General features: G+C 42.5%; 1 protein-coding gene and 1 long non-coding RNA gene across 12 annotated transcripts in view; one reads left to right on the top strand and one right to left on the bottom strand.

The window, feature by feature from the left end:
- The window catches only part of RAD51B (RAD51 paralog B), a 623,368-nt gene that overhangs the window by 70,421 nt on the left and 535,991 nt on the right, over positions 1–16,956 (bottom strand). For all 11 annotated transcript variants that reach the window (XR_004620514.1, XR_004620515.1, XM_034643366.1 and 8 more), the window contains one exon: positions 8,222–8,300. Coding sequence is in view for 9 of the 11 variants with exons in the window: in XM_034643366.1 (XP_034499257.1) it covers positions 8,223–8,300 (78 nt within the window). In the remaining 2 variants the exon portion in view is untranslated. The remainder of the gene's footprint in view (positions 1–8,221; positions 8,301–16,956) is intronic.
- Positions 6,043–16,633, top strand: LOC117796132. The gene is made up of 3 exons (XR_004620518.1): positions 6,043–6,156; positions 11,026–11,169; positions 15,795–16,633. It is a non-coding gene; the product is annotated as an uncharacterized LOC117796132 (long non-coding RNA).

Below are 16,956 nucleotides of genomic sequence, written 5' to 3'. Positions count from 1 at the left end.
ATGGAATGCCATTTTCATCAGGATTCAGGGGCTGACATCCAGTTCAAACTACCCCCCCCCCACACACACACACAGACACTCTCAGGAACCTTCCTCAGTCATCCTAGTTGAAATGATTCTATTTCCTTTATCCATATCACACGGTTTGAGCCTCAGTAATAGGTGCCACAGTTTGCCTTTGATTAAACTTATTTTGTTTTTGAGCTACTACTAAAAGAGAGGGACCATTGTTCCCCCTCCCCCCAGGCTTATATTCCCTGAGCACCACAGTTTACAAACAATAGATACCTCAACAAATACCTGCTGAACTAAACTCACTGAAATGGAGCTTAAATCATATTCCAGAAAGAACACCAAGTCCTTTTGGAAGAAGTTTTCAAAGAAAATCAACAACCTGAATTGATTTAACATCTTTTAGTATTATTACCTGGGCATTTTCACAAATGCAAATTGTTAGCTCTGCAAAGATAGCCAAATGGCTTCCAGGTTCTAAGAGTGTGGATCCAGTCTAACTATAGTCCAGACCTTGGAATAAAGTTTTTTTTCTATAACCTTATTCCAACTGACATTTTGTTCCATGTTTAAAAAAATGTGGAGACAGGAAAAAACATTTTGGGGGGAAAATGTGTTTAGTCTATGACTTTGGACCCAAATTCATACCCTGCTTTGTGCTATAAGCACAAGTAGCTCTTGTTCAAGTATCTTTCTTGCGTAGTGTATAATAGCAAAACACATACTAAAGTTTCTGCTTGAAAGAGATCCTGTTATTGGGTGGGGGAACCAAGATTTTTGGTGCTGATCCTTGGTGGCATTACTGATTGTGATAACCTACTTGTCTGCTCTAGACTCTACCAAAGAGGGTCCTGATAGCATTTTTAACATACAATATTTACAATACAATATTTATGTTGCATTTCAACATTAGGCTATGAGCCCAACCCTAGGGTCTGTACTACTGCACCCTGGGGTCTAATCTCTGCAACTGGGCTCCTCCAAAAGGGCTGTGTCACTGAATATTCATCTCCCCTTCTCTCTTATGGTAAAAGGACTCCCAAAACTTAGCTGGGCACATGGACACCCAAATAAAAAATTGCATTTTCCAGTCTTCTTCCCATATATCTACAGACTGGCCAACATGATATAAGTAGAGATAATGTGTGTAACTTCTGGTTAATATCCTTAAAAGAAGAAGGATGCCCTTTCCTCCCACCATCATTCTCTACCCCATACAAATTCTGCTACCTGGATGGAGGTCATGATGCTGAGCCATTGTGGACCATGACAATAAAGGCAACATCCTAGGTGTGATGGGGCAACAAGCTAAGAGTCTGGGTCCTCTGACAAACATGTGGGATGAGCTGCTATACTAGCTCTGGACTGTATTCCTCTGCAATGCTATGTGAGAAAGCAGTAAGCCTCTACTTTATATGCTACTGTTAATTTAGATTGTGATTCCACCCAGCCAAACTTACAACCCAGCTCAAGAACTTTCTTGAGGGATTGCTTACATTAGTGTGACTGATCCAGCTTAGTTTGGGATTTCAAGATTCAAGATTCAGGACAGGACTGGAATATCCCAACAGAGGCTCAGAGAGATAAGTTACCAGAGGCCCTGCCGTGATGGAAGATGAGAGGATCCAAATCCATTTCTGATTTAATAAAATCTTAGGAGCTCTGCAGCCCTGAAAAGGGCTACAAACATAATTTTGAGGTAGTGAACACCACTTTGCCTTTCTGGAACTCAGTCTACTGACCTGAAAATAAGGGTGATGGACAAAACTAAAATCTCATTTTTGGAAGTGTATATAGCTAACTTTGGGAGGAATTAAAGTGATTTTTGTCAACTAATCATGGAAGTATATGCATAAAGCACATGTGTTGTGCAGAAGATCCCTCTAGAGACTATGGAAAGATTATACCCCAATGGCAGAGATAAAAGAGGCATCCATAAAGAATACAAAGAAGGCTACCCATGGAAACATGACAACAAACTTATAATTACACACAGCTGCGTAGAAATTGGTCCACTACCTTCAGAGGAAGTTTAAATTGGTAAAAATCCTTGGAAAGCAACTTGGGAATATATAGTAAAGATTAAAATGTGCATACCCTCTGACCAGTCATTCCACTTTTTCTATATACCTACAGAAACCCTCACACCAGCATACTAAGCAGCACATGCAACAGAATTCACAAAGTTAACAAATGATTGAAATTTCCATCAACAGGGAAATGGATAATGTGGTATATTCATACAATGAATATGGACACCTCATTAAAGTGAAAGAACATAGTCCATGTGTATCAATGTGGATAAATTATAAAAACACAACACGAAGTGACAAAAACAAGTTGCGGAATAGATGTGTACAATAAACCATTTATGCAAACTTGGAATGCACTCAAAACAAGTCATTATATTATGTGTGGGTTCACACACATGTAGAAAAGTTCTTCAGCACGAGGATAAGGATGTATATCAAACCCTGGAGAATTTTTACTTCTGTGGAAGAGTGTGAGGTAGGGAAGGGATGGACTGGGATAGGTACAAAGGAGTTTTTTATTTTGTCAAGTTTTATTCCTATAATAAAAAATGATCTGAAGCAAATGTGACAAAATTTTAACATTTACTAATTCTGGGTGTTCAAGTCATGGGCTTTATTATATTCTGTCCTGTTCTGTATGTTAATATATATATTTATTTAAAATATATATATATATATATATTCCGCCCCCCCCCCCACTGAAAACAAAATGTCTCTTTGAAGCTAATAGCCAGCATAAAAGAAGTAAACAAAGCAGAGGGTTGTTGTGAGGAGATGTCACGGAGGCAGGGATGTGAAGTAAATGTCAAAGAAGAGGAGAACTGGCAGAAGGGCATCTTTCCTCATTTTCCCTGGGGAAGCTCCTCCCTGACAGGCAGGCAGGAGCCACAGAGGACAATGCTTTGGCTTTCCCCAGCTTTCTGAGGCTGCAGGGGCACCTGGCAGCCGAGGGACAACGTGACAGACCTGCTCTGACCTCTTCTCTGTGACCTCTGGGAGAGGAGTTCACTCTCTCTGCTCCATTGAATCCCAGGGCTCTCTGCCCAGGCTCCCACAGGAATGCCAGGCTATGCCAGGTGTGGGGGCTGTATTTACCAAGCAGACCTCCATACCTGGATGGAAATGGATTGAGAATCTTCTGGGCAGAAAACATTTAGATGGGTTACTAATTCCAACTGAAATCTGATGAACTTAGATGGTGGTATTTGGGGGAAAAGAATTTTTCAATAAATCATCCAGTTGGCTCAGTGACTAAGAAAATGGGTGGAAGAATCTAACCTGACTTTGTGACAAGGGAACAAATAGAGGAGATTAATGCCTCTCCCAATAAGCTTCAAAAGGCGATCAAACAACCATTCTTGATTTTACAAGAAAGATGAGGTACATAGCTTTCCAGCTTTTAAGAAAAATCATTGTTTCCTTGTTTTCTGGTTTCTCCTGATTCCCTGTATTAGGTGGTTGGAAAAACAGGAAACTAGCTTCATTTGCAGTCTTCTCTGGACCCACCTCAGGGTACCCTGGGCTCCCCTGAGTTTCCCCAGCTCCATCCCAAGATTTATGCTGCTCATTCAGACTTAAACTAGCAGAGGACAGCACCAGAATTCAATTCAACCTGTCATTTTTAATTTTTTAAAAAACAACATAAAAACCACAATGCGGTCCTACCAAGAAACTAAGCCATTATCTTCCGTCCTTAACAACCTGGCTCTTGTTTTTCAAAAGCTCCCTAGATTCCTGAGGAAATGGAGAGTAAGGAGGAGCCCCTGCTGACCTGGCCTCTTCACTCTCTCTGGCCAGTCCCCTTCCTTACCAAGTTGACAGGCCTCCTCTGCCATGAGGCCAGGACGAAGGCCAGGCTCTCCGAAGGCCAGGCTCTCTCTGGGAGAGCCTGGCCTTGGGGTTTCCCCAGGCTTCCTGCAGATCAGCAACACAGCCTGTCTGTTTTCAATTACAGAATCTTAATCTTTATTTCTGGCCTGACACAGAGGTCCAGAGGTCCCAGCTGCGTTCTGAGGGCCACAATGTTTGAGGCTTGTTGGGGAAAAAAAGAACACAACCAGAGCAGAATATGGGTCAAGTTGGAGTTCACTGTAAACGCTCCCTTCCCTTCTGCGGCCATGCGGTTTTGTGGGCCCGCCCCAGTAAGGCTGATTCCCAAAGCCAGCTCCTGCTTTCCCCCCTCCCCTACATTCCCGCACTCCTTAGCGTCGTCACTCTGAGCCAGCCAAAACTCTAAGCTTTTCTACCCAGTGGGCGCTGGGGCTTTCATGGTGAACTCTGGGGACAAAAGGAGAAAAGGATTCATGGAGCTACCCCCACACCCTCCACCTTTCCCACCTCAGTTGCACAAAAGGGCTGTCTCCCCCTCTGCCGGGACCTGGCCCCTCTCAGAGTCTGAACCATCAGCAAGCTGGTGGCTGTGAGCTTCTAGCCCTTTGGGGCCAAGTATTTCCAGGGTGTTGAGCCCAACCACGAGGGCAGGATCTGGACAAGTGCAGGACACACAAAGAAGATGCAAACAGCACAGCATTACCATGGTAATGGCCTGAGCCAGGCAGCTTCCCGAAAATACCAGGACGGTGGATTTTCTTTTACTTTTTCTTTTCTTACTTTCACTTTCTTTTCTTGCCTTTTTCTTTCTTTCTTTTCTTTCTTTCTTTCTTTCTTTCTTTCTTTCTTTCTTTCTTTCTCTTTCTTTCTTTCTCTTTCTTTCTTTCCTCTCTCTCTCTCTTTCCCCTTTTTTGCAAAAGGAGAATAGTTCCGCTTTCTATTTTACGACAACAATAGCACTGACCGGCTCCTTCAAGTATTTCAAAAAGCAGCCTGAGAAATCTCTAACCAGGCCCCTCAGTCTCTCTGGCCTGCCGCTGCATTGTTCCTCCCATCCCAGGGAACAAAGGGGCAGGAAGGGTATAAGGCCCCCAATAGCCGGCTCTTCTTAGCATCCTAATCCTTGAGAACTGGTGAGGGGAAAGGCCTGCGGAGCTGGGAAATCGAATTTTGGCCTCACCTTTTATTCCTAGCCTTTGCTTCTGCACACAGGAGCACTTCAGGTATTATAAAACCTCCTGGTTAGCAGACCGGTAGGAATCTTGGATTTGCTAAGGGGATAAAAGGCACTGAGGGATCATTCCCACATTCACTAACCCCTGGGAAAAAGGGTAGCCTGTATGAATTGTTTCTTCCCACCACTCCAGGCTGGCTCCATTACAAATACCGAACATCCAGCCCCAAGGGGTTGGGCTGGCAATTTCCTTTTTACTCAGTACTGGGGGAGCTGCCTCACTCTTCCAGCCCTTCCCCTCTCTGTCTCTCTGCCCCTCAGATGTGGATTGCATTGCCCCCCCACCCGCCAATTGCCCAGCACTAGGTACCAACCAACCTCCATGCCAACTTGGCCTATCATGCCAGAGCAACCCCTCACACAAGGAAAGCTTCTTGGTTTGGCTGCTGGTATCTTTCCAGGGTTACCATCCAAGAATCAAAGGTTTCTTTGCCTTAAACCTGGGGAATTGCGCAGGTGGTGTTTTTTTGTTTTTGATGTTTTCTGTTTGTTTTTGTTTTGTTTTTAGCTCAGTCATCTGGTAAAAGTTGGAGGGGGGAATAAACTTTTATGTTCTGGTGCGTGGAGATATCAAGATACAACCGTACTGAGCTAAGTGATGAGAAGTACGCCACCTCCTTAGGAGAATCAGATAAGCCAAAGGGTTAAGGCCATTAGAGGTCACCCAGGCCATTAGAGGTCACCCAAGCCAATGATGACAGTCCAAGTAAGAAAAACATTTTGCACTGCGTATACACAAATTCATAATGCACACACACAGTCACACAAGAAATATTTCACGAAAGAGTGCAATACGTGGGATGTAATCTGATAGTTTCTATTCTCCTCTACTTCATTTTTTAAAATTCTGGTTGTGACTCATTCATTTCACTTCATGACCCACCAGCGGGTTGCAACACAGTTTGCAAAGCGCTGAATCAAGGTCAACATTGTCATTTTCAAGCTGACAAAACTAGGGTGACAGAGATTTTTCTCAAGATCACACCAGAGCTGGAACAGAAATCCACGGGGTCTCTCCACTAAAGGAGGGATCTCCATTTTTCTCAGGTTTGGAGCTTTTTGTTTTCCCGAAGTCTTGGGAGCACATAGCTATTGGGGAGGGCGTGCCCAGAGGTTTGTAGTCAGTGGCGTTCCTGCTAGGGGCACAAGGATTCTGCTGCCTCAGAAAACCTTACGGAGGGAGGTGTAGTTGGGACAGTAGGGTCAAGAAAAAGCCTCAAAAGCAACCAGGTGAGGCACTGTGGTCTCCCAGACATTTCTATTTACTGCTTGGGGCTCCTGCATCATTGGATACTTCCCTGAATTTTTCTCTTTCCTGGACACACAGCTATAGGTCAGCCTCCTTTAGTAATCCACCTTCTCCTTGGTTTTCTGGCTTTTTCTAATAGTTTCTGCAGATACTTAACCTCTACCAATTCATTTTACTTCTAGCCTCTAATTTCTCTCCACAACTTCCTATATCCTGTCAAAATCATGTTCTTAGCAGTGAGTGTCAGAAAGGCAACTCTGTGAATCTTGTTCTCACAAATATTACTCCTAAAAGTTATCCAGATTAGGTTAGGCTTAGAAATGCTATTTACCAAAAGGCCCAGTGATCAAGATCGAGGCACTGTATCAAGGCTCTCGATACAAGCCATCTGGGCAGAACTGCCTCTTTGCTTCCTGAAATTCCCTTCTAATCATCCATAGAATTTCTTAAAATCTTCATCTAAATTTGCTACTTAGTCCATTTCTAATCTTTTAAGAAAGCCTCTAAAAATGAAGAGCCAAAAGCCACACCGTGTCCTGGGTAAATAAAAATTCAGCTTTCTGATTGCTTATTAGTTATACACCCTTAGAGAATATGTAACAAAGGGGCCTGCTGTTTGCTTTGCTTAATCTGGTCTTAAAATCTCTGCTTCTTTGTCAGAAAACAATATTTGCAATTGTAAAAAAAATATTTACTAAGGAACTTGGATAGCATAAGTCAAAGGCTAAGAGCCAAGGGTCAGTGGTTCTTACCCCAAATTTCCCTGGACCTGAGTCCCTGCTGTGGGGCTCAGCCTCACCAAACAAACAAGCTGCTTTCCGGGTCCATTAAGCAGCGGACGTTTTAGAAGGGGAAGGAAAGGGAAGGCTGCAGCCTGTTCCTCAGTCCAAAGCATGAACACTCCGGCCTGTCCTACAAAACTCCTGCTAGATCTTTGCAATGAAATGTGTCTCCATGGGAATATAGTAAGGACTCGCCCTGTTTCATAAACCTGGGAAAAGTACTCAGTTTACAAAAATCCTGAAGGGCAGATATTCCTCCCATCAACAGCAATGCCAATAGGCTCCCCTGGGGTTCAGGCCAGATGTTCACCTGTGCATTCTGTGGGGAGGGCCTCCTGCCTGACAGTGGGGGACAGATGTGCATCCGAGCACTTCGGTGGGGACCATTCTCAACCTACAAAGCAGCTTTGGACATCTGGCTCTGTGGAGTAAGTTCAATGGTGTCTGAATTTCCCTCTCATGTCATTATTTTCTGCAGTCACCAGAAGATCCAGCATCTGGGAACCACCGCTCTAAATCAGGGAGTTCCAGGCTGTAGCCTGGGGGCACTCTACCATGAGTCAGAGCTCCATCCCTCCTGAGTCCCAGGCCCATTTCACCAGAGCAGGTCAGCAAGGCCTGATCCCAGTCAGGACTTGGGTAAAGGGACCAGAAAGAGGCCGAGGATGTAGTGCTCATGGAGCCATGACCAAGTGCCCCACAGGCGGCCAGACCAGACGGTTTTTCAGGCCTTCCACACTGGTGTCAGAGGCTTACCTCCTGCTTCCTCACTCCATAGGATCTGTGAAGAGACCTGGGGGGTGGCAGTTCCTAGACTGGAGCCTTAACCCTCATTCTTTGTCGTACTCTGTTAGGAAATTCTACGGTTCTCCCTCAGCCCCACCTCTACCTTCTGTTAAGTTCTTGCCACAATTGCCAATCTCTTCCATCTCATCAGGATAAATATCATGGGAAAATTCATCTTGGCCTTTGATTCTGTCCCAAAGTAGTTTCTATCGGGAACATAGCAGTAATTATCACCAGCCATAGGCAGCACTGAGCACAATCAGCTTAAAGAAATGGCTTAATCCAAGGATCTTACCTTAAAGAACCAGGCCTTCCTTCTTGATGGTGTAGGCAAATGAAGTGAAGGGAGCCAGAGGGGACTTGGCGATGAGAATCTGCACATAAAACATATTTTCCCAGGGTTGGTCAAAGGGGAGATCAGAGATGAACCTCTATTGACTCCCCTTCCCACTTCGAGACAAAGTGGGAACATGTGACTATAAGCCCATAAAGTTTATTTAAAAAAATTATTTTAGAACCAAATGAGTATTATTCCTTCCATCAGCTGGTCACTTAGGAAAGCTATACATTTATCCCAACTATTCTGCCACTGAATACCATACTCTTTAGCCGGTTCTTCTAGAAATGTTTCATTATTTTATTTCACATGCTCAAATACCTACCTTTCTGGCCAAAGACAAACCTAAACTGATTCTCTAATCTTATTCATAAATTTAGCTATTTTGCTAAAAAGAAATTCAAAACTACCCTCAAAAGATAAAGATTTACCGTTATTATAAATATTCAAAATAACTCAGTAAAAGCAAAGCTATGATTAATTTGCTTTCTTGGCCCCAACCTTCACCAAGTCTGTATTCACACCATTTGCCATGTGACCACATTTCCTCTTACTTAGGGTGTGGGTGTTTCCCATGGTCCTGGACCATGGTTTTGGCCATGTAACTTGCTTTCCTAATAGGTTCTTTGCCTAGGCTTCGAGAAGCCTCCCATATCTTCATTTGCTTTCTTATGTTTCTGCTAGCTGCCAGGGAAAAACACGTCCACACTAACCCGCTCTCTCAGAAGGAGACTGAGAGACATCTGGAGCAGTGCTGGCCAGCCAGCCCCAGTCTAAAGAGCTGACCCCCAGGAGACCCACATACCCATTAGTTAAATGCTTATTATTGCATGCCTCTGAGATTTTGGTGTGGTTCTCATGAAGCATCATTGCAACAAGAGCTGACTGATACGCCAGGCAATACAAAATATCAAAAATATTTTGAGCACTGGCATTCTTTTAACAAAATCCCTACTTTAAAAGGGATAGCCATTTGGTCATTAAAAAGATGATTACCATTAACGACTATTACCATACTTCATTTGGTTCCACAGTAGCTCTAAGGACTGGTGGATTATTTTGTTATAACAATTCTCTTGAAGGAAGATGAAAATCAGTTTCCTGCTTTACAAAGTAACATAGTCAAAGATAGTGACAGTTTAGTACAGAGCCACTTAGGTAATCAGGGAGGCAAGAGAGAAGGAAGAAGTACTTTCAAATAACCAAAAGGCTTACATGTAATATCTCAGTTTATCTCAGTTCAACAAACATTTACTGACTGTCAACTATGAGAAACAGTGGTATAATGTGGTGGAAAGATCACAGGCTGTAGTCACAGAATTTGAATCTTGGTTCTTCCACTAATCAGCTTGGTGCCTATGGCAAGGCCTGAAATTTTCCCCTCATAGCCACTCTCCCTTCTTCTTTGTAGTTAATAACTCCCCAGGTTTCAACATTTCTTTGCCTCTTTTGCAACTGGGTGTGGCCATGTGACCAAGCTTTGATTAAGAGATCGTGAGTGCAAGTGACAGACAGCACTTCCAGTACTTTGAAAACTTATGTTTTCACTAAATAATGATGTGCTCTCCATTTTCCCTTTCCCTCTTCCCAAGGGCAGGGAGGAACCAGCTTCAACCCCATTGAGGTGGACATCCTGGGAGATAAGCAACACAGGAGAAGGGAGTAGGGTGACCTCATAAAGCATCCATGCTTCTCACCTGGGGTCACCTGCCCATCTCAAGATAGAGCCACCTGTCTGAACCACTGAATTCCCAATAGTTTTGTTACTACGGTGCATATAGCTTGAATTCTAACAAATACTGCGGCTCTGCGCAATCTAACCTTTCGGATTCTCCATTTCCTCACATGTAAAATGGGGATAACAACACGCACCTAAATGGGATTACTGTGAGGATTAAATTAAATATATAAAATTTCTGTCATTGGGTCAAGCTATCAAAAACATTTCCAAACAACTCATCACATATGCTTCCCAAGTGCTTCCCTTGATTTTCACTCATCAAAAACAAAAATACTTTACTTTTAAAGGATTCAACTCAAATTAAATCTCAATAATTTTTACTACTGCTCCAAAGTTATCTAGATAAACTTGCTCATCATCCTTAGAACCAATGAGTAGACGGTACAGGTGGGCATTTGCATCTTCATGTCCAAAACATGTCACCTGAAAATTAGACAGAACCTTTCTGACAAAGATAGTTTAGGGATGGTTCAATGTGAAGTTTACAGATGGCCCTTGGTAGAAGAACAGTGCAACAGAAGAGAGGATGGTGCTTCTCGAACTTTAATGTGAGTGTGAATCATCTACAGGTCCTGCTGACATGCAGTTTCTCATTCAGTACGTTTTTAGTGGGGCCTGAGAATCTGCATTTCTAGCAAGCTCCTGAGAGATGCTGATGCTGTGCTCCATAGTCCACATTTTGAGCAGCTGGGTTCCAGGAAATTAGCCTGACTGAAGAATGTAAGACGAAGAAGCAAGAGGCAAGAGACCTGGAGCCAATTAGAAAGCTACTGTGATAACTCAGGGATGAGATGACAAGGGCCTCAACCACAGCTGTGTCAGAAAGAATGGGAAAAAAGGAAATGGAGAAAAGAAATAGAAATCCTTTGGATCAAAGAGCAATAGAAATAAACTAAACATATCCCAAACCTCAGATCTTTATTGTCTGCATGAAGCAATTGGACATGAAACCAAAAGGACATAAATAAATAAAGTATCATACTATATTTTTGAAAATTATATTACTCTTTTTATTTGATAGATTGCAAAACTGAGACTCAGGGGGAGAAAAGGAGGTGATATTCCAATGCAACACAACAAATGGGATCTAAGCCTCAGCCTCCAGCTCAGCGGTGCTGCCTCCATCATTTGAATGCTTCCACTCCCAGCAAGCACAATGCTCACTGTGAGTAAGCCAGGAGGGCCTCACCTGGAGGGACCTCACACCTGGAAGGACCTCCCTTCCAGGGATTCACAGGGTTCCGACAGGTCATCGATTAATGTCCTGTTCTTCCTGAGCAGGGTTTAAAATGGGTTATCAAAAGATGATTCGTATGCAGTTAGAAAGAGGAAGTGATCAGCTATGTCAGATGAATCCCACTTCCTTTTTTTGGGAAGAACTTCCAGATTAATAGGTGAGAGAGCTACCACCGACATGAAATATCTGATTTTCAGCAAAAAATGTAACAAATTCTCAATATCCTTCAAATCTCAGTTTGGTTAGAAGGTTCATTCTATTTTAGAATGAAATTTTATTGAAACATGTGTAAGGCCTTGTCCTTGAGGACAGAGGACCAACTACTGGTTACAGAATGGAGGACATGAGATTTAGCATTCAGAAAATGGATTAGGAGGGCTAGTTAACTACAGTTCAGTGTGAGTTGGTTGCGGGATGAAAAATCTAGTGTGGTCTCAGGTTGTATCAGTGGAGACGCAGTATCTGGAACAAGAGAAGTGATGGTCCTTTTCTTCTCATTCAGCAAACCATACTGGGTGCAATGTATTTGGATCAGAGCCTAAATTCCAAAGGGGAAACCGACAAAAAAGAGAATAACTGGAGGAGAACCATTAAGTGGTTAAACATGCAAAGCAACCCGCAACCACAAACACTTCAATGCAAACATGATGTTAAGAGGTCTGGGGTGAAGGTGCATATTGCTCTTAATATGGGCTTGCTTTCTTTTTCTTTCTTTCTTTCTTTCTTTCTTTCTTTCTTTCTTTTCTTTCTTTCTTTCTTTCTTTCTTTCTTTCTCTTTCTTTCTTTTTCTCTTTTTCTTTCTTTCTTTCTTTCTTTCTTTTTAATACGAGTTTTCTAATCTGAAGTTTCCATAGTATTATACAGTAGAGAGGGGGAGTGTAAATTTGTTTTCTAGCCCAACAGAGTTCAGAGAAAAAGTGATGCTTGCCATGCATCTTTGTGAATGCATACAGTCTTCCCTTTTGAAGACTTGAATGAATATCCCATGCCCTTGTGCCTTTCTGCCTTTCAAACTACAAATTATCCTTTTCTAAAGCAAACAACTGTCCCTAGCAGATAATTTGGACTGTTCTGTTTCAGATGTTCAGTCATCCCATAAATTTGGGGTGTTCTAATCATTGTATGACTTGTGCTGTTGTCAAGTATCATTCCACCTACTTCAATAATGACCTACAGGGAGGGTCGGGCTGCTTAGTAAAACTCCAGGGTCCTAATGAAAAATTTTTATCATACTCAACCCTGTGTGCAATCGTGAAGTTGGCTTTAGAATCCTCTGAGCGTTCACAGAAATATGTAGTTGGGCAAGAATGAATGCAGACACTGTGGCTTAGAAAGCCCAAGGCCCCACAAGGCAGGTGTGTGCTATTGTGAGCTGTTATCCCCACTGCGAATAGCCAAGTTGTTTTTTCTTGAATGTTTCCTTCATATCAGACTATTTCAGCTTTATGCTGTAATGAATATATTTTCTCCTCTCTTCACCTATCCTTTCAAGCAAAGTGGTCATCAAAATTTTAAAATTCTTTGGAGGAGCATTTAAGGTATAGGTGTGCTGGGTCCCAAATCCCACCCACTACTATCTGGAGTTAATTTCCATTACTCGCTCCACCCACGCATCTATCCATGCATTTATTCAACCCACAAATATTTACTGGGCACCTTCCTTTGTGCTAGGCACCGTTCTAGATGCAGGGGATAGATATAGCAGAGGGGTGAGACAGAAAAGGTCCTTACTTTCATGGAGCTGACATTCTGGTGGCAGAACACAGACAATACAGAGAAGACTTTAGGCCTTTGGGCTTTTTTTCACATTGACGTTCTACTATGAGTTCCTCATTCCTGAGCACTCATTCATTCTTTCAATCCATTCATCAGTAAACATTTATTGTTGGGCCAAGCAGATTCAATTTGCACTGTGTGCATTTGCATTTTTTAAAGGATTGCTATCTATTTCTACCTCAATTTATTTCTTAGGTGTATGTTCTGAATTCTCGATGGGATTGCAAAGATCAGGGGCTTGTTCTTTGATCCCACACCCATCCTTTTTTTAGGGCCCAATCCAGTACTTTGTACAAAGTGGGCTCCTAAAATGATTGACGGGCATTTTCCTCACTGTTCTTTACTTTATCCCTGTGCTGTATGTGTAAAGGTTTCTCCTAATTTACAAGTGAAAACACAGAGGCCTACATATTTTAAATAAAATGTGGAAGGGGAAATCCGTCCTTGGAGCTCACTAGCTTCCCCTTACAAACCCTATTCTCCTTTTTTTATGTCCCTTCAGGTGCCTATTTGGCTCCGAGCAAATTAACTGTCAATGGATTCTCTTTAGCTCTGATCAGGTGACAGCTGATTTAAACCTTCCAGTGTTACCCTTTCTGGTGTTTTCACTTAAATATAAGACTCTCGAAGGAGAGTAATGGATCTAAAATGGTGGAAAATCCTACAGGATTGGTGTGGGTGAGGGAGCCTTCCGCAGTTCCCACAGTAATGATGTGGTGGTGATGGTGATGGTGATGATGATAAGAAAACAACAACCCCTTGAGGTAGTTGGCTTATATAAGTGCTGAAGTCAGGATTCCAGCCCAAGCCAGCTGGTTCGATAGTCCATACTTTTAACCACCATGATGGCAGCCCCCAATTTATCATGCACAGATCAATCTACTTATCCAGGATAATACATCAAATGAGGCAGAATATATAACAGCAAATAAGGACATTTTTTTCTGCAGCATGGATATTGCACAATTCAAGACACAGAAGGGAACTGGATAGGGCATCCATGCAGGTTGCCTTGGATGTTCACAAGCTTCCACACTGGCAGTCTTGTTTTTGCCCTTCATTTCCCAATGTCCAAATCCTACCTATTCCTTGAACCCCATACAAATGCCACCTCTCCCAGAAAGCTTATGCCAATGTCTCCAGCCTGAGGTAATCCGTCTCTAATCCCATCACACTTCATCTATACCTCTCGAATAGTGCTTACTGCTTTCTCCACGGTTTCACAGTTAATGTTACCTGGACTCACTGCCATGTATTTGAAGGTAGAGACCATCAACATCATTGCTGCTTTTCCTAGTCCCACCAAACTCCAGTATGGGGCCAAATACATAATAGAAGCTCAATTATAAAACCCGACAATGGAGGAGTGAATAAATGCACAAACTGGTGACCCTCAGAAGCCCTGACTCATACCCACTTTGAGGACTTAGCTGGTACCTCTCCCCAGAGTTGGGAGACAGAAGATGGCATACAAAGGAGCAGCCTGCCCAGTCAATCACTGCCAAGATTCTCAGCTTGGGCAGGTCCAAAGTCAAGTCTTTGGTTTCAGCTTGCTATAGCATCACATGTTTTTCCTGGCCTGATCCCACTTCTAAGAGGATCAGAAAGTGGAAAAGGAGCCATAGAACAGAAAGTGCTGGCCATAGGAACCTCAGGCCTCCTCCAGTATGGTGACACCTTCTAGGGATAGTGCCTGTGTCCTTCTAAAGTGTAGGTGCGACTGTCCCCTTATCTGGAGCAACCGAGTCCAGGCCTTCTCCTTCATGGGTGGTCAGGAAGGCTAGTGTGGAGCAGATGGCAAAAAGATGTCAGGAACCTTGGGCATAGGCTGTCCTGCAGGCTGCTTTTACAGAGTTCTGGTCCTGGCAGTTTAACTGAGTTCCTGCAATACAGTCCCAACTTTAGGAAAAAGTGAGTTTTGCCTTTATGGCACAGGAAAGTAGACATGAATAAGCAGCCATGTGCTGAGGGTAATTGGCACCAATTCTTCCACTTTCTCTTCTCTAATTCTTGTGCCAGGCAGGCTTCCTTGAACACTGCTAATGAATTCTTCCTCTCTTCTATTTCCTTCCCCTTCCCACTCACTACCCCAAATCTCACATTGATTGGGGGTGAAGGGTAGAATAAAACCAGCTGGCAGAATAAAAGAATAAGCAGAAGAAATTCTTCCTGTAGGGGCAGGTGGTAGGCCTGGCTTTCTTTCTATCCTTGCTCTCCGTTACAAAATTAAGAGCCTAAAAACAATGTAATATGTTGAGCCAAGACAACTGGGGTGAGAAGCAATTGAGATAGCTGAGAAATAGGACTTTACATCCATCCGCAATTTCCTATTTTGGTACTTATTTAACCCTGTCTCAGTCTCCTCTGTGTTCAGCAAGATTATGTGGTTGTTGATGAATTCAGCAGTGATGTCCTTGTTGAATGCATCCGGTACTTTCATCTGCATGCAGGGGTCCTTCTGAGAAGCAAGGGAGGAAACCTACTGACTCTGAAATGTCCTTCAACAGGGACCCTATTATCTCACTTCAACTGGATGCCTGGGCTAATAAAACCCATTGCTAAGCTAAACAAACCTTTCCTCTAGCTGTGCCAAGGGTCTGCGACAGAAATCCTTCATGCCAGGGATTTTCCTCCTTGTCCAAGACTTAGAAAAAGGTTGTTTTCTCAGCTGCTTTGAAGCCCAGGAAGACAGCCAGGGAGGCAAACAAGCCAGTCAGTCTTGCATCAGATAATTCAACAGGCTTTTGATAACCCCAAGTCTTCTGTGTCTTCCCCAGGTTGAGCTGAACTCTCCACCCTAGGGACAGAAGGCTCGGAAATGCTCCAGACAGGAAGATCTCTGTGGCTGGATGGAGGCCACAAGGACAGGGAGGCTTGAAGTATACCCAGAGATCCTCAAAGGAATTCCCTAGTCATTGTGTTAAGAGAGCTGGAGGGAAAGGTGGCAGAGGTCCAGCTCCCAGTCCGCATCTGAATTGTATACTGATTAGAATCTGCTTCATCCCTTGGAAAATCACTCTCCGTGGAATGCTGAAGTGTCAGTACCAACAGCTTTGCCAAATTATGAGGGGAGAGTAGAGAATGAGTTTCATGGCATCTAAACTGCTTTCTCAAAATAGTGGCGTAAGATCTGTAGAAGTAATATAGTACTGGAAAATGACAGGGTGGAAAAATGAACCATATTTGAGCAGGCATGAACTTATTAATTTATCTACATATGGCCTGTTTCACAACTTTCCCTACAGAAATTAGGGGCAGAAATTAAGTTGATCTGAATTGCTAATGAAATATAATTCTAGACTCAGAAGATTCTTCTAGAAAGTTTGGCCCTGAGGCTACAAGATCTTATTCCCCATACTCTTTTATAACATCTCTCTGGTGATTATTTAAAAAATGTTTATCTATAATACATCAGGTTCCCAAAGTATATAAACTAAAAGAGCTAGCTCCCTAAAGAAAACATTAATTTCCTCAGACCAATAGGACATTAACTTAGTAAATTATGATAGCAATTTTTCAGGGTCAGAATGGCATTTTGAATTTATTATTTTTTCCCCAACATTTTATTATGAAAATTCTCAAACATACAGCAAAGTTGAAAGAATTTTATAGTGGGTGCCCATAAACCTATCAAGTAGATTCTACCATTAATATTTTATTAGACTTGTTTTTATCACTTATCCATCCAACCATCAGCCCATGTTATATTTTTTTTGTTGTTGCATTTCAAAGTCAATTGGAAACATCAGTGGACTTTCCCCTAAATACTTTGGCATGAATATAGTTAACTATAAGCTTAATATTTGTTCCTATATTTTTAAAAACCATGTTGGGTTTTTTTTTCCAATGACTTTTACATGAGATTTGAAAGAGTTAGTGATTTTTCCCAAATTATACTAACATCAGAGAGAATTTAGTGACTACACATATATAGATAGC

Source organism: Ailuropoda melanoleuca, chromosome 14 (assembly GCF_002007445.2).
Source record: "Ailuropoda melanoleuca isolate Jingjing chromosome 14, ASM200744v2, whole genome shotgun sequence".
Taxonomy (NCBI): Eukaryota; Metazoa; Chordata; class Mammalia; order Carnivora; family Ursidae; genus Ailuropoda; species Ailuropoda melanoleuca.
This window is presented reverse-complemented; position numbering and strand designations above follow the sequence as displayed.